Source organism: Alosa alosa, chromosome 6 (genome assembly GCF_017589495.1).
Source record: "Alosa alosa isolate M-15738 ecotype Scorff River chromosome 6, AALO_Geno_1.1, whole genome shotgun sequence".
Classification (NCBI taxonomy): Eukaryota; Metazoa; Chordata; class Actinopteri; order Clupeiformes; family Clupeidae; genus Alosa; species Alosa alosa.
Window position 1 is genome coordinate 8,070,594 of NC_063194.1, and position 20,983 is coordinate 8,091,576.

Consider the following 20,983-nt stretch of genomic DNA (forward strand, 5'->3'; position numbering starts at 1 on the left):
AGAATGAACAGGTATGATAAAGGGATCAGATTCCAAAAATAATTCCGTGGAAATGCATGGATTCCAGTTGCTGCTACTGGAAGAAACTGGAATCCATGCATTTCCACTGAATTATTTTTGGAATTCATGGTCATTAGCACCCACTATAAATGTAGGCTAAGTCAACGGTCCCCAACCACCGGGCCAGGACATTCCTAACCGGGCCGTAGCCTACGACATGAGTTTAAAAAAAATGCATACAAACTAAATTTAATTTGCAATAATGTCACGTTTTTACATGGCATAGGCCTATATGCAGTTGTTTGATTGCACGCATGTTTGGATTTTGCATTTTCTTACGTCTGTCTGTCCCGCCTTCAACACTTTTACATACAGTACTGCCTTCAGCGCTGCGCAGCCTCAGATCAGCTCACTTCACTTGATCAGTTCTTGGCGAACGGTAGTGTCACACGAAGTTAACTAAACTGCTAAAATGAGCAACAAAAACAAGCATCTTTAGCAGGTCACTGGCCAGAGTGTTTGAGTTATGAGAGCCGCTGCAGAGATTTCTTACAGAAAAAAGTCACCGTTAGCTGCACATTTTAGTGATGAGGGCTGGGTGTCAAAACTTCGCTTACCTGTGTGACATATTCGGTTGCTTAATAATGACCTCAACCTGTCACCCAGGGGAGACGACGACTGTCTTTAAACTGGCAGATAAAGTCGCTGCATTTAAAGCCAAGCTTGATTTGTGGGGACGACGAGGACCGGGGTGTATTTGATATGTTCCAAACAGTAGTGGGGTTTTGGGAGAGACTGAGGCAGGGCCCTTTCTCTTGCAGCTGGTGTGCGATCACCTTGTTGCGCTTTCAAATGAGTTTGAGCGTTACTTTCCATCCTCCAAAGATCCACGGCAAACCAATGAGTGGGTCTGCAACCCATTTGTCAATATCCCGAATAGTCCTAACTTGTCAGCGCAGGAGGAAGAGCAGTTGATCGAAATTGCAAATGACGGTGGTCTTAAGAGTGTGTATAAGGAAACCTCTCTGGCGGGTTTTTGGATCAAAACCAAAGCAGAACATCCCAAGGTGTTTGGGTGCTCTGAAAATGAGAACCAAAATGATTTTTTTAGACTTGTAAAGTCTGCTGTTCAGACCCTGAAGGAATTTGTTTTCTGTTCATTGTTTTTGTGAGAGTGTTTCTACTTATCTCAGTAAGGAAAATAAATCAAGAGCCTATGTTGAGTACAAATATGTCTTCTGAAGGCTTAAACAGAGCCCAGCCAAAAACTCCAATAAAATTTTGAGGGACAGCTATGGCCATGCAGGATTATCCAGACCAAACGTGACGATTTTGCTACATACTATTCCTATTTATGTACCAGCATGCAACATTTGAGCCTCCTACATGGTTTAGTTCTTGTGCTGTGGGCTTGTGAACTTTGACAAAAAAAAGAGGCCGAACAAAATCGACACCCGCCTCCCCCTGTAAAACTGGCTGTATCTTGGAAAGTATTGATCTTACATAAGAGTAATTTTACAGTGTGTCTCCTGGGTAACATAGGTACACCTGGTAATTTTTTGAGACCTAAGTGCGTGGGCCCTGGTTGAATTGACGTGGAATGAGCCTGCTCTAAAGATCCACTCATGACAACGTAGCCGGCTGATTCGGTTGACTCGCACTCATAACAACGTAACCGGCCCGCCCGGCTGATTCGACTGACCCGGGTAGATACTCAAGCAGCTCCATGAGCGTGCAGTTCGGACTGTCTGCACGACCTAATTGCATTTTAATATGCTACATCTATACACCAAATCTAATTATGTCTAGGCTACATGCAGAACATTGAATGTTATTTCAGAAGTGAAAGAATGGCTTTTGTTGTGGAATTGCTTTTCACCTCGAGGAGGAGCTACCGCGCCTCGCAGATCCACTCATGACAACGTGAGCCGGGTTGATTCAACTGACTCGTACTCAACGTAGCCTAACCGGCCGGCTGATCCGACTAACCCTGATTGCTACTCAGGGCCTGTCCACACGGAGACGCTTTTTAGGTTAAACGCAGAGGTTTTGCTTCGTCTTGGCCGAGCGTCCAAACGAATCCTGTAAACGCACTGCCCGAAACCGCACTTTTCTGAAACCTGGTCCCAGAGTGGAGAAATCTGAAACCGTAGCCTGTTTAAGTTCGTTTAGACAGCGAAACCGCACATCCTGCTTGCGTATCGATGATGTCATCGCCACACCTCAGCTGCCCTGGACTTGCACTTATAGTATTGCCTAACAATACTAATTTCATACATGACATTACCTACGATTACACTCCGTTAAGATAGATATCACAACTGATGCTGCGCAGCGCCGATAGCTTATGACTTGGTGGACTGAACACTGTTTTCCCGGTATTTTTTTATGAATTCTAGCTACTGTCAGTGACTCGAGAGAACTTAAGTTATTAGGAAAGTGCGGTGTAAGTTTAGGCTACATTAATTTGTGCGTAGTGCCAGTGTCATTCATTTATTTATTTTACATGTCTTACAACATATATAGACATGCATTCACAGTCGAGTGAAATCAGATATAAGCATACAAAGACGCTTAGAACTCACGTTAAGCCGATGGTAGCACACTGAATGCGAATGCACGATTTGATGCAGGCAAAAGTATTGACTGTTACTAACAAAGGTTTTATAGCAATATTATAAATGTGGCGACAGAATAGCCTAGAACTTGGGTAAGCCTTGCGTTTAGTAGCCTAATTGCGGTGAAGGCCAAAACTAATGTGAATCACAGACTATCCTACAACCAAAGAAAGTAAAGGTGATTAGTAGGCCTACCAGCGTTACCCAAATAAAGGACGGGACTGCACCCTTCACAAACGTAAAATAAAGTTTATTAGTTTTACAGTTGGCTACAGTTGACAGTTCACCATCAGTCCACACAAACAATTCTGGTTTCCTTGCACTAGCCATTTCGCCGTAGCCTATTCTGTTTTGCAAGTTTTGGTGAATTTCTGTAAAGACACAGTGCCACCTATAGGCCTGGGGTACGAAGTAACGTGTTGAGATGGATCCGTTTGGACGCAAATATTCTTGATACGGTTCCAGGGAAGACGGAGGAAAAAAAGATCGGTTTGGTACGTGTGGACTAGGCCTCAGCCGCTCCAATCTGAGTCCCATGGTCTGCGAGTCTGCAATGTTTCCGGCTCTGCGGGAAGTTAACCAGTTATCTCGGACTGCCTGCTCACTCAGTCGCTTGAGTTGATTTGTGGAGTTGTGGTTGCCTACGAAATTGTTACATTTTGGCAGCTATGATGGCTAGGGCTAGGAGGCTAGCTAATGTTGCAAGAGGTTTGTGTGTGGCGCTGTTTATCGTTTTAGATTGAATTGTAGTAGGACTCAACTGATTCGAGTTAATGATACTAGAGACTCGCGACTCATGGGTTATGAGTGCCCCCTGCTTGATGAAAAACAGCCCACACCATGATGCCACCACCTCCAAACCTCACTGTTGGTAGGGTATTTTTAGGGTGATGCACAGTGCCATTTCTCCTCCAAATATGGTGTGTAGTATGACACGGGTGAAAGATCCGAGTGAGTCACGACTCAAACACCTTTACTTTTCACACGTGAAAGAAGTAACCCCATGAACAAGGGCAAAGTCACCAAGAGATTAAGCAAGCACCTTGTTTGACTAGAATAACACTGTTGTCTTGTCACGTGTGGTCGGCGTTCTTTGCAAAGGTGAGGTGAGCAACTGAAAAAAAAGGGGGATTGTGTGTATTTGTTTTGCGCTAAAGCAATCCTTGTCTGCTTTAATCCTGCCTCACAGTCTTGGTGTGCCTAAGAGCTATGAAACAATACATGGAGATCACTCCTCATTAATTCCCAAGCTGGGTTGTGTAAGCACCTACATGGTGTGCTCAGGAGACCATACTGGCAGATGGAGGATGAAGATGGGGGGCACTCGCACACACACACACACGTTCAAGCACACACACGTTCAAGCATACACACACACACACACACACACACACACACACACACACACACCTTTTCCTGAAACACAGGCAGCAACTCATACACATTGTGTTTTTGGCATCATTATTCTTTCAAGAACAATAGATGGAGGCGAGGCTGAGCACAGAGTAAGTCAGATGTATGCGAGACACTTTATCTGAAAACATCTGCACACTGAACATTGCATCAGGTGCCCCCTGCTGTATGACATTAGTACTGCAACCAAAGGGGGTGATTTCAAATTACAGTTTTTCTCAGTTGCTAAAACACTAAAACCCATTGGCTGAAGAAAGTTCCCAATTGCTTGAACTCATTAAGCTAATTGTTCAGTCTGTTGTCAATAGCTTTAACCATTTCACATGGTAAAACACAATTTGCAGATCTCATTTGCAATTTTTAGCAAAACGTTGAACACATTCTGCACTCTAATGCACATGCATCCATACTGGTAAACACAAGTGCCAAAAATTAAATAGAAATAGACATACACATGTCACTTATTAAACAGAACCACTCAAAATTGATTGAGAGTTTCCTTTGCTGAATGGTTTGGATCATTGTCCTGCTGGAAGGTCTAGCCATGTCTCATCCTCATCATCCTGGTGGATGTAAAGATTCCCCCGGAACAAAATGACACCATTCATCATTCCTTCAATTGTATGAAGTCTGCTAGTATCATGAGATGAAAAACAGCCCACACCATGATGCCACCACCTCCAAACCTCACTGTTGGTAGGGTATTTTTAGGGTGATGCACAGTGCCATTTCTCCTCCAAATATGGTGTGTAGTATGACATCCGAAAAGTTACATTTTGCTCTTGCCTGACCAGGATACATTCTCTCAGTATTTCATAGGATTGTACAAATGTTGTGTAGCAAACTTTCAACGAGCTTTGACATGTTTTTTCTTCAGCAAGAGTCATGCGGGAAGAGCGTGCATAGAGGCCATGGCGGTTGTGTGCATTACCTATGATTTTCTCTGTAACAATTGTACCTGCTGCCTCCAAGTCTTTCTGGAGCTTTCTCCGAGTGGTCCTTGGCTCTTGGGCTACTCTTCTGACTTCCTGGTCAGAAGTCTGGCAAGGAGATCCTGTGCATGGCCAGTTGATGATGCAGTTATGTTCCTTCCACTTGCAGATAATGGCTACAATACTGCTCGCTGTATGATTCTGAAGTTTTGAAGTACATCTGTAACCAGTCCCATTGATATGTTTTGCAACAATAAGGTTGCAAAAGTCTTGGGAGAGCTCTTTGCTTTTACCCTTTATCATGAAATGTTTCGTGTGACACCTTGGTAACAAAAAAACTTTTTATAGCCTACCAGTATGTACTAACCCAGCTAATATAAATTTGCACAGATAGGAGGGATAATTTCTCTAACTACTTATAGATTCCAGTTTGTTCCTTGCCATTCCTTGCCTTTGTGTACTGCTTTTTCTTAGTGAGAGGACTTTTTCTTAGAGAAAAACTGTGAGGACGAGGACGAGTGCATGAGGTAGAGGACGAGGAGGAAGGGGAGGATGGCAAGAAAGAGGATTTTTATTGGACACTGTAGTACAGTGCATTGTAGGCTGTATACTGTACAATACTGTAAACAAATTATTGTATGGCCCCTGAACATTGTGCTTTCCATTTGTTTGCAGTACTGACTGCTCAATAGATTTTGACTGGTTGCAAGTTCATATCAACAAAGAACAAGAATCAAAGGACAAGTTTGTGAGATGCAGGGTACCGTAAAAATAGGGGTACAAGGAGGAGGAAGAACAAGACAATGCAAAGAGCAAAGCAAAGTAGTACTTGATGTTTTCGTTCGTCAAAAAACAATGATGGAAAAATATGAAATTTGTTTTGAAATTAAAAATGTACTCCCTGAGAACTATATGTTTTGAACAATGTGTTTTCTATTTTTTCTAGTATATTGTTTACTGACTGCTTGATAGTGTATATCATTTTGATCTCTTTGTTTATGATTTGAGAGCAGTGTTTGATTTTGAGCACAAGTAAAACTGTTTTGAAGCAAACGTTTGATTTTGCAAGAGGAGTCAGAGGTTTTGTAAATGGTGCTTGAAGCTGAGGTTTTGTGTTTAATGTTTTAAGAAAACGGAGCAAGGTTTCAGAAATTGTGTTTTAGCAATTGGGAAAAACTAAAAAAAGTGTGCATGTTCTCTTTTTGGGGAATTCTGTGTCCCACATGAAATCACACACAATAGAATTCAACTTTTGGTCTCCATTCATTTTTTTTTTGTTTTTTTATTCTTGACCATCAAGTGCTGTAAATAAATACAAAAGCCTGAATTATTAGTACAGTTACAAAGACCCTGCAATCGCCTCTTAGTTTTAAATGAAAGATTTGAAGTTCTCTGAGACAGGAAATCCTGAAATATCGACCACGATCTCATCACCAAAGCTACAGTGCACACACATGGTCTCAGTAATCAGTGGCAAGAATTCTTCAGGCAAACATTTTAAGCATTAGTAGACCAAGTTAGAAAGGGGCTAAACACAAAAAAGAAACACATTCAGTCTAGTTTGTCATCTTTCACTTAAAGCAGTGATCATATAGTTTATGCATCTTTTGACAGTTATTTCCCAAACTGTCTTAATATTAAACAGTTATTTCAACTTTTTTTAAGTGCAGCTCCAGCCTGCTTCCACATTATCACATAACAAAAACATATTGTGGCACCATTATTACACTGAAAGATATGAAGGTATTGACACCCAAGACTGGCATATGGCAGCAGCACAATACTGTATGCACTATCGTTGGTCATGGTCACTACGGTACACTACACCAAAGTGTGACTGAAGAAATGCTATAGCGCACACGCACAGTCCCTCGGAGGGTGGAATGCACAGAGCCTGAGTGCCCAGTTGCTGTAACATATTTCACTATCGGTCAAACGCAAAAAGAAATGAGCGCTTGCAGAGTCAAGATGGCCGACAGAAATCCAGTGGCTTATCGCCCATTGTACAAGTTAAAGGCATTGTGAAGAGTGTGTGACATCGGGGGTGGGGGGTTGGGGTGGGGCGGGGCTAGTTTAAAATAAATAAGCTGATGTGAAATATTTCTGTTCAAGTGTAACCATCTGCAATCTTGCACTGCATTACGACTGTGAGCTCGTCTATCCTAGCGCTTGCCAAAAACTGTCATACATGCTACTAAGTTTTGACCTGTCCGCTTAGCACACAGACACATTTTAAGTTAGCTAGAACTAAAAATCAAAACATACAAAAAACAAAAACAATATAATAATGGTTAAGACATACAAGCATTGACCCTGCAGCACATAATTAATCTGAATGAGAGGTGCATGATGGGTAAAGCCTTGACCTCTGCGCACACAATTTGTCTGGCAGTTCGGAGGAGGTGGGTGGGTGGTTGGGTTTTGGGATGCCTGCTAGAGAGCTTCTGTCAGTCGTCCATGCCGATGTTGCGGAAAAGGTACGACATGGACTCTCCGTTGTGGATGCGGCGGATGGCCTCGGACAGGATCATGCTGATGTCCACTGTCTTGATCTTTGGACACTGCAGCTTCTGAATCTCATGGGGGATGGTGTTGGTCACAACCACCTGCACAGGACAGGACACAGGCTACACTTAGCCATGAACACCAGGCCACTCAATAGGGTGCGTAGTACATACAGTTTCCTTTGTGAAACGTCAAGGGCACTTCACACCTTAAAGTATCAAGGACATTATTTATATTTTAAAAGCTAGGCTCCTGAATTGCTTTCCACTGAAATGAAACATCAGGCAGGTGCAGTGCATCAGAGCTGCAAATCTGACTCATTTCATTGTGGGCAGTGGTTAAAGTCTTTCACATAGTGAATGCAACTACTACAAGGCTTTTAAAGTTGTAATTTTGCTTTGACCATCATATTACTCATTAATCTGCCATTCTTGATATAAAGATAACTACACACACATATTATACAAGTAAAACATTCAAATTCAACAAATAAGAAGGTGCGTTAGGATTCAAGTAGTGGATTACAGCGCTGGCTTAGAGCAATGCATGCTTTTCAGCTTGCTGAGTGAGATGACCACACGATGACGTACAGAGACCCAATGCCACTAAAACCTGCCAGTGGCCGGCACACTATTTCCACCATTTCTGAATCTTCAGTTAAACTGATAAATATACTGATGCCAAACCACATCCATGATATAGTAATTGATAAATAAATTACATTGTAATTTGTGTTTGCACTTTCACTGTCATTTGTGGATAAAATTCCAAATCTACCTGTGTAACCTTCTTCAGGAATAGTTAAAAATTTGTTTTACTTCAGCTTTTATTCATTTTTTAAGCCAAGCCGTGCAGAACATCACCTCATCGATTGCGGACTCCTCAATGAGGCGTGGCGCATCTGACGACAGAATGCCGTGCGTCGCCATGACAAATATTTTGTAAGCCCCCCGCTCCTTTAAAGTCTCTGCTGCGGCCAGGAAGCTGTCCACATCATCGATGATGTCATCCTGTGGGGGGAAAGAGGAGACAGTCATGCTCCTCCAGTCAGAACATTTGCTCTCCTCTTGCCATTTCTTATCAGCAGCTGCTCTACTCAAAGATTAAATAGGAAAAATCTTTTTTTATTATTATTTATTTATTTTATTTCCAGTGAAAAGAGATAATTTCCTTCATTATACTCTGTGGGTATTGCACCATTTGGCTTACATACACACACACACACACACACACATCCTGACGATGCATAAAAAATAAACTTGTTATATATGCTAAATATGTAACAGTTTCACAAGTACGCTCCAGCCTCAAAGTGTGAACACATATGCTAAAATAACTGAAACCTAGGTGGCTGGTAGAACAGGATGGAGCCCAGTGCATCATTAAAACAGACTGGCTGGAACCGAGTACAATCCAAGCCAGCATGACAAATAGAGAGGAGGATGTCGGCCATGAATACAGAGCACTGTGTGTGTGTGTGTGTGTACTCACCACGATGATGGCGATGCGCCCACCTACATCTCCCACCACTGTAATTGGAGGCTTCTCTTTGGGGATCAGCACTGGACGACAGGAGAGAGGGGGGAGAAAAAGAAAGAAAAGAGAAGAGAGAAAGAAAAAAAGAGAGAGAGAAAGAGCTTTAAGCCATGATGAAATGAAAGCTGCCTTGCAGAGGCTGCTACTCATCACCAGCTCTCTTAAGCTGCACACTGAGGAACCAAGCGGCTGACATGAGGAAGCGAGACGTCGACAGCTCATCTTACGTGGGATTTCTAGGCTGGGATGAATGGCCCCGACGTTTTTGACCGTTGGAGGAGAGTGCCGGCCGTCCACAAGGTCCGACTCGGCGTCCTGCGCCTCTCCGTGGATGACCGCGATGCCCAGCCGTAGCCTCTCTGCAAACGACTGCGCCCTGAATACAAGGGGGGAGTAGTGGGCTCGTCAGACACATTACAGGCTGCAGATTAAATCCTGCTGGTCATTTACAATAAATGGAACTAAATCATCGTCAGGGAGCACTGGTAACTAGGAAGGCAACTGATGCTCCTGAGGGAAGTACAGACAGTTGCCAGTTATGTGCATCAGTTTAAATGCTCGCCTATTTGTCGTATTTGATAGGGCTGGGAAATTAATCAGGCAAAGATGGAACAAGCAGGCTGTCTGTCCAGCTCGGAAAGCAACTGATTCAGACAACTATTGGATTGTGTTACTGTTGTCATGAATTAGAGATACTAAGGCCCATTTCACACCGGGTGCGTGGCATGAGCATGTCAGCTGCGTGACGTGTTTTTATTTCGGCTTCCATGTTAACAGGTTAGACCTTGCCCACCGCCTGCGTGAGGCACGCACGTCTCAGGCACGACTCGAGCCGAGCCGAAAACATGTGCATGCTAGGAATAGAACTCACTCCTATTTTTCACACCACACACAAGCATCTTGGAAGCGTTTCCATTCAAAACAGTGAAGGAAAAAAAACGATGTGAGAAAAGGAGACATTTTAAAATGGCAGCGCGACGTTCACGCCGCGTTCCCGGTGTGAAACGGGCCTAAGGCTAAGGATAGCCTACAACGTCAACTGTGTACAAAGCCCCCTATATGGCAGCAAGCAATCTAGATTACTCGTGGGCATTTTTTGTTTCAATAACGTTTTTAAGCATGTGAACATGTGGCGTTTTTAAGCATGTTTTAAGCACGAACTTACGGCACTGACTGTGCATACATATATTAGGCTCAATGACAGAATTGCAGGTTTCAGATGAACCAAATCAAACTCAAACCAAATCTTCACCAAAGCATTACAAAGATTCTCAATTCATCTGTTATCCAGGCAACCCATACCTCTAACTTGAGCCACCTAGTGGAAAACTGAAATAATGACAGTAAAATCATGTCAAAAACAACATGGCATTTGTACATGGCAAAGTGAAGACGCAAGTTAGGAAGTATACTGATGCATTCACTCATCCTGTAGGCTACACTAACAATGAACCATGTGTCCATCTATTCATGAGGTGTTTTTCTTACAGGGGCCTCCACTGTCGGGGACAGATAATTGGAGTCAGGAAGCAGTCAGTTCTTCAACCAGTGGGATACTCACCTCTTGGCCGAGGCTGGAGACTTGGCCACGATGACAGCGTTTCTGTAGTCAGGAATCTGTGGATGAGAAGCACATACGATTCAATGGTGAGCTGAAGGGTAGAAGATCAACAACTGGCACAAAATAAAAAGCCAAACAAACAGGTGTCCACGACGCACTTTTCCAGGACCAAACTATCCAACTGGAAACCAAAACAAAAGTTAGACTGAAAAGACAGACACAGACACACACACAGACACACACACACACACACACACACACAACACCTACCTCCTCCTGGATGTACTGTAGGAGAAAAGGAGATGCACGCAGGTTGTCCACAGGAATGTTGAAGAAGCCCTGGATCTCCTTCTGGTGCAGATCCATGGTGATGAGATGGGTGAGGCCTGCACAAGAATCATGTTTCAAAACATTTAAAAACATCACACACGTACCCTGCACTTAAGTCCATACACAGGTGCGTGGTGGCACTACAAAAAAACAATATGAAAAGATGCACAGATGAGCCCAGCAAAACTGAACTTACAGTGAAAGGTTACCTTAAAGTGCTAAGTGAAAGACTAGCCCTTTTTGCAGCAGTTTATGCCAAAGAAGCTTGCTGAGCAGAACCTTTATACACCATTATAGCGCATTGTTTGAGATGCCAGTCCTGAAAATGGGTGTGACACTGTGGCTGGACAACTTCATGTGTGACACTTGCGACAGCATTAGAGATGTGGAGTATTCCTAAGCCTGGTCATTACGTAAGGGATAATATATAGAACGCAGGTCATTATAGGAAAATAAGTCCCGGCAGGGTGAACAGGACCCCAACGCACCAGCGATTTGGCAGCGTAGAATGCACATAGAATGACTTGCTTAAGAGATCGAAATACAAGATTACCATCTTCAGTGGTGGGTTGACAGCATGCGTTTTGTCTCCTTAGCAACCTTTGTCACGTGTAAACAAAACTGACACAGCAAGTAGCCCACTGTGTTGGTTACTGAAAACAGCATTAATAATCAGCCATTGTAAAATCAATTTGCATGGAAGTGTTTTTGTCATTATTATGCTTTTAACTGTCACTTAATAAAGTATTTCCCCCCCCGATTTGATGGGATCAATGTTACTTGGTTGCTGCACATTGCTAATAGCACTCAAACTGGGCAGTGGTATGGAAAGTCCAAGACACAGCTCCATACTAGGCGTAGAAGTTACAGGCAGGCTACACCAGGCACAACATCTGAAGGGTTGAGAGTGTGAAAATAGTTTTAGAAGACCGGTCTAATTTGTTTGCATGCGTGTGCCACCAGTTCCATTGATTATAATGGAAGCCATTTGTTGCAGCAAATTAAATGCTTCAGTGACGTGCCTGTTTTTGACTGCACCTAGGCGCAAAATGCAGGTCTTTCCTGGTACTACCCGTCTTGTCCGGTCAATCCATGATGCATTATGCGCTGGTCTATTTTTAGTAACACCGACACTCGCTATTCAGCAGACCCTGTATTAGCATGCAGCACTTTCTCTTCCTATGGGTGACTGCATGTGTAAAGATCAGGGAGGGGAGCTATTGACCCAGTAAGGCCTTCCTCATCTGATAAACATCTATCTAAAATGCAAAAAACTCAAATGCTGGCATGGGATAAATATTGTAAACCGTTTTTAAGTCTGCAGAGAGTTGCTGAATCTACAGCTCCACAGACACAATTCGCAACATGAATTTCTGCTGAACGAAAGAAATGTAAATGCAACTTAAATAAATGAATGGGAATGTATCAAAGAAGTTCAGAAAGCAAAGTGCTGTACAGCAAGGCTGTAAAGACAGCCATAAAAGCATGCAATATTAATCTCAGTGTACACCATCATACCCTCACAGGGGACTCAAGTCACAACAATTTATCAACAAACGCTGCAATTTCCCCCCTTCATCTCTGAAGACCTGCAGCCAGGGATCTTAATGTTTAACCAAAGCCTTACTTCTAAGGACACATTTGCATAATATGGAAGTTCTAATGCAATTTATGGGTTAGGCATTACCTAGCCTAAACCTTTGATGTTAACTCATCAGAGTATAACTGAAGCCTTAATTTTCAAACCACCCAATTGACATCGGACTACAGGCTTTATGACAAAAACATTCCCAAAAACAGTATGACCTGCAGAGGGCAATGTTTTCAGCCTGAGCTTATTTTAATTTTCCATGCAACAATTACTTGTGCAATATTTTTAGGCATCAACATACACAAGTGGTAAGTCTCTGACTGCCTTGGGAGAAGTTAAAGTAGAACATCACAGCTTGTTATTTTCCTACAACAATGGACAGTGAGTTCTAGGCACCAGAACGTTCCCCTCACCTGCTTTGCACATCATAGAGGCCAGCAGCTTGGAGACAATGGAGCCCCTCTTCCTCATCTTGCACTGTTTGCTATAGGGAAAGTAGGGGATGACGCCGATGATGTTCCTTGCGCAGGATGTCCGACAGGCATACACCATGATGAGGAGTTCCATGATGGTGGTGTTGACATCCCTGCGGAGGGGAGGAAGGCAGTGGGGTTTGGGGTGAGTGGTGTGGTGGTTATCTTGAGATTTTCCCTCAGATTTGACTTTGAGTTTCCATCAGTTATTTACATCAATGCTTAGACGAAGGGAAGTTTTAATTGCTTGTCTCTGCCCTGGGCCTTTCGGAGGGCAATTAGGAAGGCAAATCAAATCTTTCTTACTTGGACACTGTCTGGATGATGAAGACATCCTTTCCTCGAACCGACTCTTGAATCTGTACCCGTGTTTCTATGGAGACAAAGATGTGGCAATCAGTAACAGCTAGTGAAGTCACAATTACAGATTAACTGTTGTGGTACGTGATCTGTCCTAAACTATTGGCAGGGAGCTATAACATAACTTGATATTCAACGATTCTGAGCCGAATGCAAACAAAGCTTGGTGACGAGAGTCACCCTGGCGACCGTGACCGTGTGTTATGTCCACACAAACGTAGACCTACGCCAGCCTGGCTCTACACAAAGCTTGTCAGTTCAATTACAAGATAGAGGTCCAGTGCAGGTCTCTGACACAACATGTTTTGTCTATCCACTGTTCAGGCATGCAAAGAATGGGCCGGCGGGTAATGCCGAAATGCAAAACCAACAATTCAAGGTCAGCTAAGCAGAGCCAGGAGTGGACCAATCATCCTGTTAGCACATCTAAACGATTCCCACTCACTCACATACACACACAAAATCTCACACACTCTTTCTCCTCCCGTTTTGCTGTTGTTTTGTAATGCCTTTAGTAAGCTTTGGGGTTGCGGTTCCCACTCTTTGCTTTCCCAGCGATAACAACTCACCAGTCTGTGAGTCTCACCTCTGTTGGCCTCCTGATACACCTGCACCTTCCCCAGCTCCACCCCCAGCCGTCTGCAAAGAAACGCACACACGCACACAGCTAAAGTCAAACACTTTCAACCTTCATGCAGCAAATGACAACTGAAGCAGTAGTTAGCTAACAACAGATAAAAGTTGGTAAGATAGTATTTATTGTCACTCTAACATCCCTGGTTACATTTTTGCTTGAATGTTATTCCTCACTTGTAAGTCACTTTGGACAAAAGTTCCAGTAAATTCAACTCAATTGAGGCACACATGGCATGTGCCATCTGTTCCCCAAAAACAGACATTATGATTAAGTGCTGCGACAATTGTTTTTAATTCAACACTAAATGAATGGAAGACACTGTGGGGTTTTTTCGACAAGCGCCTGAGAACAAGAAGTGGTTCCTCTTGTTGTGAAGACAATGTAGATTTTTTCCAGTATCCAAGGATATTTTGTCTGAGACAAAATGTTACCTTACCCCACTTTGTTAGACAAGGGGGTGGTTTTCAGTCCATGATGACAGTGAAGAGAAATTTGCCAGTTGCCTTACAACTCAGAAGGGCAGAGATGATTAACTTCATGAAAAAGATCATAGGAAAATTAGCTAATTTGCTTCTTACAAATATGTAGCCCAGGTAGACCATATGAATCAAATGGCATGTTTGGCTCTTCCTCACTGAATTCACATTGGCAAAATTGTTCTCAAGACAGGTCAGGCGTAATGTAACATTTCATAAGTAAACTAACAGGACAATGGGCATGGCCAAGGCCTGTTACTGTTACATCATGTCGTTTCTGCTCAACAACCACAAAGCAAGTCATGAGGGACATGGTGTTATGAAAGCAAATCAAGACAACTATACAGCCTATATCAAGCCATATGGACCTCTGACTAAAACGATGACTAATGGTCAAGTGGTCACAAAGTTGTGGGGAGGAGGGCATGACATCTAAAGCATCAGATATTATGTGTGCACTGAAGATTAAACGAATCTACTCAGACAAAATGAAAACAATATTTACAAAAAGTACCTACTCTGAAATCCTCTTGCCCAACTCCCGACTGGCGGGGTTTGAGTTGGCGGAGAAGATGACCAGGCCTCCTTTCGTCGCGTTCATGTCCACTCGTTGCCTCGAAACCGCCTCCACAGACTCAGGCAGTGGCTCCCTGGGCGCCCAGGCACTGCTGAGCCCTTCCTGTTAACGCAGACGCAGGTAGCTAATGTCAAGCGTCTCTCGTTTGCAATGACACTAAAGACACTAATTAATTCATGATTTCACAGTAAGAAAATGTTAACTTGTGAGCCATTATCTCACTCTAAGCACTGTTGCTGTTTTTAAAATAACAACTGAACTCAGGTACAAAAAGGGAAAGATGAAAGCCACCATACTTGTAGCAAAGCTATCCAGCTAGTAGCCTGGGCCATTGCACAGTGGTGGCTACTGGCTAGTGTTACCGTTACATCGCTAGCTAGTAGCTAATCACTGTTGTTCATTCACACGGCGGTTAACTAGGAAGCTAACGCTAACGCATTCCTCGTGACATGCTAGTTAACTGACAGTAATCAATTGCGTGATGGAAAGACGCATGAATAAGAGCCTAGACACCACAGCTACAATTCTGTACCAAACCGACGTGTTAACGAGAAGTAGTTTCACTACCATTAGATGAAACAAGCTCTCTTAACCTTAGCTAACATCAGCTATTGCTAAGAACATTTTCTATGTCTAATGCATGAGCTTCACCACATCCTCACGTTCAGTTGAGGACAGCATCGATTCTCTAAAGTACTGGTGCGTTAAAATTTACTTACGCCCAACTGTCCTTAAAATAATTTAAAAAAGAAAAGTTTAATTGAATTCTTACCAGTTTGTGTTCTTTGTTTAATATCCTCGCCTACCCTGGAGAAGCAACCCTCTCTACCTGTTCTGCTGTTATCCAACCAAAACCAACGAGTTTCAACCAATCAACACACTTCTGCGAAAGCCGTTAGAATGACGTAAATGTCATGAAACCAAAATGGCGCTTTGGCAGACTTACAAACGTATTGCCATGTATGTTGGTAGACCACTTGCATTTGCAGTGAGGAAAGTAAGATGGATAGTCGACAACATTCCGTCCAAAATAAAATATGGATGATCAACCCTGATACACGACTATATTTATCGGATTCTCTAACAATCTGCTAGCCTTTCACTAGAGGTCACTGTTGATCAGTTTGTCACAGCTGGTTTGTCGTGTGACATCGTTCAACCTGACCACAAGATGTCGTCAAAAACGACAAAGTAGGCTACTGTTATTTTTAGTAAGCCTTATCTGATTCCATAAAGTCTCATTTTGAAGGATCAATTGTTTTGAGAGTTCAAAATGTAATTTAAAAAAGTTCAAAACGCTGTTTCACTATAGGTCTCCTTCACATAGCCTAATATTCAAGTAGGCTAGTCTAGGCCTACATGCGCACACATTCATATAATGCTATTGAAATATGGAATCACATAAAGAGAGGAATTTAAGAAGAGGGCCAATGTGCCATCGTCCAAATATTGTCATATTTCAGGTGGGAGGCATCGACTGAGGCTATAGGCCTATGGTGATATCGATAGGCCTCTTGAAGAATAAGCATAGGCCTATTTCAGTCGGCATTTGCAAATTATATGATGAATTTGATGAAAACATGGAAACAGACGGTGCTCTAATTATTTCCCCAGAATAAACCTCCTCAGCAGACGTAAATTAGGTCTTGCCGATCAGAGGGCACAAAAAGACAATCAATTAAGTGGTGTTAGGCTACAATCAAGGTGTCAAAACCTCGGTGGGAAGCATGGTCCAATAATTATGACATAGCCTAGCCTATGCCAGACCTGTGCGCTCTATAGAGCAGATCGAAGGAGTAAGACTAAGCTATAATTCTGGAGAGAAATGCCACTGGTGCTGAAAGCAGAATCAATGGGCTCTGAGTTCAACGCAAACGTAGCCTACAGGAATATGATGAGGAGCGTCGTTTCTCACCGCTTGTATCCATGGTAGCGGCATAGTGAACCTACCTCCGCATCCCCTCCGTTTGGCAGCCTTTGAGTGCCGGGCAGAGGGAGGAGGGGTGGTCCTGTGCCTTTGGATCCGCCCTATGGATGCAGCGGAGCCATTTAACATTGCAATCTCAGCCAGCTTCACGGCGGGCGATTGCACAGCCTGCTCCATGTAGATTCATCATAGCACTGAGACTATACTGGCGAGACGAAGCAGCGAATATAGCCGACTGGGGCGCTCACGCAGCAATGGCAGGGCTGGCTTCTGTTTATCTAATGCAGGCTCCGAATTTCATGAAGAAACAACCACGGCGAAAGGGCTTTTGAAAACACGTTTAGTATATTTTAGGTATTTTATTTCGCTATTTAATGATGCATTGTTTTTACTTGCATTGTTGCAGCCAGAATCATGCGTGCAGCTGATTCTGCGATGGGAAGCATTGTTGTTTGAAGTGGAGTGGAAGCCGTCAGCCTTATCATCTGAATACCTATTGTAAGAAAATTGCAGCAAAAGTGTGAGACATTCTCCACTTTGGGCGTACGTCGCGTATGAGCACAGTGATCATTCATCGCTTTCAACTGGAATTGCATCTGTTGTTCTGCTCGTCACGCTGTGTGTGAACCAGCTCTCGGGATCCGAGCATCCTTCCATCCGAGAGCACTCAAGCCTCTTTGCACCCTGCAAAACCACACCGCAATATAGGGAGGAAACGGCAGAGAACTCGCTTGGGCTAGAACGCACTCCACACAGACGATGTTTTGGATGTAAAACTAAATAAATAAATAACGTGAAGATGGGGAAAGACCAGGAATTGCTTCAAGCAGTGAAGACGGAGGACCTGCTTACGGTGCAGAAGCTCCTGCAGAGGCCCAAGCCCGGGAAAGCAAGTAGGGAATTTTGAGTGTTTGAAATGAATGCATGTTTTCGTGAAGCCTGAAGCTTAAGGGGGGGGGGTTGAAAGCTGTGGCATCCAATCAGCCAGTTTCATTGTTCCAATATCAGGATCACGTCGAAATGCCTTTACGACTCGTCGGTGTGTGGGTGTGTTGAAATGTGTAGTAGGCTAGCATATGTTTGGCGTATCAAACCGGCCAGTGCTGTAGGCCTACAAACTGATTGCGAGCATTACTGTGGGTGATATGCCTGCTGTTTCCACATGGAGGGCAGGTCGAATATCTGAGCCAACCTTTACATTCGTCAATGAAACCTTTATATTTATTTAAGGTTCAAAATGATATCTCTAAATGTCATTAGTCATATAATCATATAATCATATAGCTCTCCCAGGCGTTCCGTGAGCGCTCCCATAGTCGTTTGAAATCTTCAGAAGAGATGCCTAGTGTAGGCTATCAGAAAATGTATTGTGTATGACGGTTCAGTGGAGGTGAACGCCCCCAAGTTAGAATACAGCTGGAGTCGTCGTGAACGGAGTAGGCTACTGTCAATGCTCATTGTTTAGTCTATGTTTTTGGGGTTAAATCCCCTTATTCATGCTCAATAACATAGTGTCTGTTTTGGTTTTGAATGGTCCATGCGGTGAGGATAGATGCTACTAACATAACTAATTAGCTTTTGCATCTGTATTGTTCCTTTGTGTGTGTGTGTGTGTGGGTCATGAGGCTATTACTTGTTTGAACAAAACTAAACTGGATTGTGTTTGAAATGCACATCAGACATACTGATTCAATTATTAGGACACACTGGTAATCATCCTGATTGTCTCTGTCTGTTTCTTCGTTTAATCATACTGAATTGACAGTGGACCAGAGTCCTCACGTGGCACAGTACTGATGAATCATCTGTGGATTTTCTAGACAGCTGTAGTGATCAGCAAGGAATACTCCGACAGACACAAAGCTGCACAGAAAGAATTTGCAGCTGTAAGTTCAGTATCTCCTAGCCCTTTTGTAGAGCCTTCCTAAGGTGTGCACATACTTAGTTTTTGAAAGCTTTTGAAAGCTCAGTTATCTTGCATCCTCACACACATACACAATTACTCTGCAGGACATCAGCACATCATTGTCTGAATCATTTCTGCATGTCTTTCCCGTTGTAACAGCCGCCGTGCTAGGCTGCTTTGATCTTTGGTGTTGTTTTCCCTGTGCACCACTCTCCCAGGATAAGGGAAGCCCCCCACTCCCCTCAGGGGTTCTGGGTAGAGTAGAGTAGAAGAGCAGAGAATTACGTCATCCACGTGACGTGAAAAGACAGAGCTTGATCATCTCTCGATGTGCTGCTGCTGTTTCTTTTCCCTTTCTTTCCTGCTCCACACACCAGCATGGCAAGACCCTCCTGGTGCTGCCAACACAAGGGTGCATCCGCATCAGTGCACATTCACAAAAGGTGGAGAGGAAAAAACATTCATGGTTATCCCCAGGCCGAGTATGTGAGAATGTGATGTTGACAGGGAGCCATGCAACATGTGCGGTAGTAGCCTTCCATGCTGACCGGTGTGCACAATGGTGTTTTAAGCCCCTAACGTCGTCTTCCAGGCAGCGCTGCATGGAAGGCGGGTTAGGCAAGGATTAGGGTTATGGTTAGAGTTAGGTGCCTTGAAGTCCACGGTCGCAGCCCTGCCTTGAAGTCCACGGTCAGGCTTAAAACACCATTGAGCGACCGGCGTGGTCATTCACAGAGGCCTTCCACTCGCTGTGCTGCCAGCACGTGAGCAGAAGAACGCGTTGTGTTTGTCCTTCTGGTGGCACTGTTTGTTCTGGTCCCAAAAAGAGACAAGTCTGGCGCCAAAGAATGTGGACACACTGTGTTGTTTTCATCCATATTGTGTAACCCAACCTCTCACACACTATTATCTTGAATGAGGCATGTGCCCATGACCCAGATATGCTTTTGCATTTACAGTGAGGGTGGGGCCAGTTCTCCTGAGATTCACAGAGCCTTTAGAAGTGCCAGTTTTTGAAGCACGTTGCTGATTGATTTTCAGCTGGGAAGCAGTGATTTAGCTTGATTGGTTTGTGGAAGTCTGACCTATTGCCAGAATATTTCTGCTGATGAGCATTTATCAAGAGTATAATTCACAGTAAGCAGTAATTTATTGCATATTGCATTTGAAAGGTTTTCCATATCCATACAGTAAGAAGTATAAAATAACCTTACCAGATTAATAGCTAGTGGCTATCATTTTATATCTCATTAATATTAACTTATCTCCTCACACTAAGCACAACAACCCTACTACTTATTACTGTATGACTATGAGATTTGTCTTCAATCAAGCAAAAAGACAGGCTGAGCTCCTTCCCCCCACCACCTACATTTAATTTCCACGTCATATAAGGGTTGGGAGATTGGGCATCAGTTCTCATGTGGGGAAATTAGCCTGTGGAGTGGTGTTTATGCTAAGTCTGGCTAATGAACTGCAGCCCAAAGACAGCCATGCTCTCAAATTAAAGAGAACATGTGGCAGGGGTAGGGTCAGAGAATGTGTAGCCAAAACACATGTCAGGAAATAAGCCTTGTTGTTTGTTATCTGCTGGAGATCTTGTTTGTTTAGAGAAAGAGTTGGAAAATCCCACAGCTTTTATGTAAGGCCAGGAACAATACTAATGCAAAAGCCAAAAATACTCCTGAAAATTCACAGTTCAGTGCACTGGCCACAAAAAAAATCCTCTTTTATGTAAACAGGTTCACTTCTGAAACTGCATGCGGATGTTCCTGACCTGCCATCTTTAAGAGCACATCTGGATTAGAGCCTTGCTGATGTTGTTGTTGTTGTTGTTACACATCAGATGCTTAAAAAATGTCTGTTTGGCGTATTTTGCTGCAAAACTCAGTTCATCCCTATTTTAGGAACTGCAGCGGTTGTCACATTACGTTTGAAACCCACCACAGTGGTGGATTAGTGGATGGAAGAGTAATACCCCTGTTTGGGGCATTACTGGCAGGAGCCGCTCAATAGCCAGGGGAGTTTCCTCCTCTCCTCACATACATCAGTTCATATCGCTGCACTCATTTCTAGTCAATATTCCGACTTTGGCAAGAGTCCCTGCGCCTAATCCAAGGAATCATTACTCCCAACGGTTT

The 20,983-nt window shown here is 43.4% G+C and overlaps 2 protein-coding genes across 4 annotated transcripts in view; one reads left to right on the plus strand and one right to left on the minus strand.

Moving 5' to 3' along the window:
* Nucleotides 1-6,489: 6,489 nt before the first annotated feature.
* On the minus strand, nucleotides 6,490-16,196 carry prpsap2 (phosphoribosyl pyrophosphate synthetase-associated protein 2). 3 transcript variants are annotated; one of them, XM_048246319.1, is made up of 11 exons: nucleotides 15,956-16,196; nucleotides 14,951-15,111; nucleotides 13,906-13,958; nucleotides 13,266-13,332; nucleotides 12,900-13,072; nucleotides 10,836-10,951; nucleotides 10,566-10,621; nucleotides 9,232-9,380; nucleotides 8,960-9,030; nucleotides 8,332-8,478; nucleotides 6,490-7,569 (listed from the first exon to the last, which is right to left on the minus strand). In XM_048246319.1, exons 2-11 carry the CDS (start codon nucleotides 15,031-15,033, stop codon nucleotides 7,411-7,413), a joined length of 1,074 nt encoding a protein of 357 aa, XP_048102276.1. In that variant the 5' UTR covers nucleotides 15,034-15,111; nucleotides 15,956-16,196; the 3' UTR covers nucleotides 6,490-7,410. The 3 variants fall into 3 exon arrangements, with proteins under 3 accessions (XP_048102276.1, XP_048102277.1, XP_048102275.1); XM_048246320.1 differs by having other exon boundaries at nucleotides 13,889-13,958; nucleotides 15,956-16,193; XM_048246318.1 differs by lacking the exon at nucleotides 15,956-16,196 and adding an exon at nucleotides 15,782-15,916.
* A 778-nt stretch (nucleotides 16,197-16,974) lies between these two features.
* Nucleotides 16,975-20,983, plus strand: part of caskin1 (CASK interacting protein 1) — a 92,910-nt gene continuing 88,901 nt past the window's right edge. Inside the window, 1 exon segment of the mRNA XM_048245307.1 lies at nucleotides 16,975-17,829. Coding sequence (XP_048101264.1) covers nucleotides 17,736-17,829 — 94 coding nt within the window. The 5' untranslated portion in view covers nucleotides 16,975-17,735.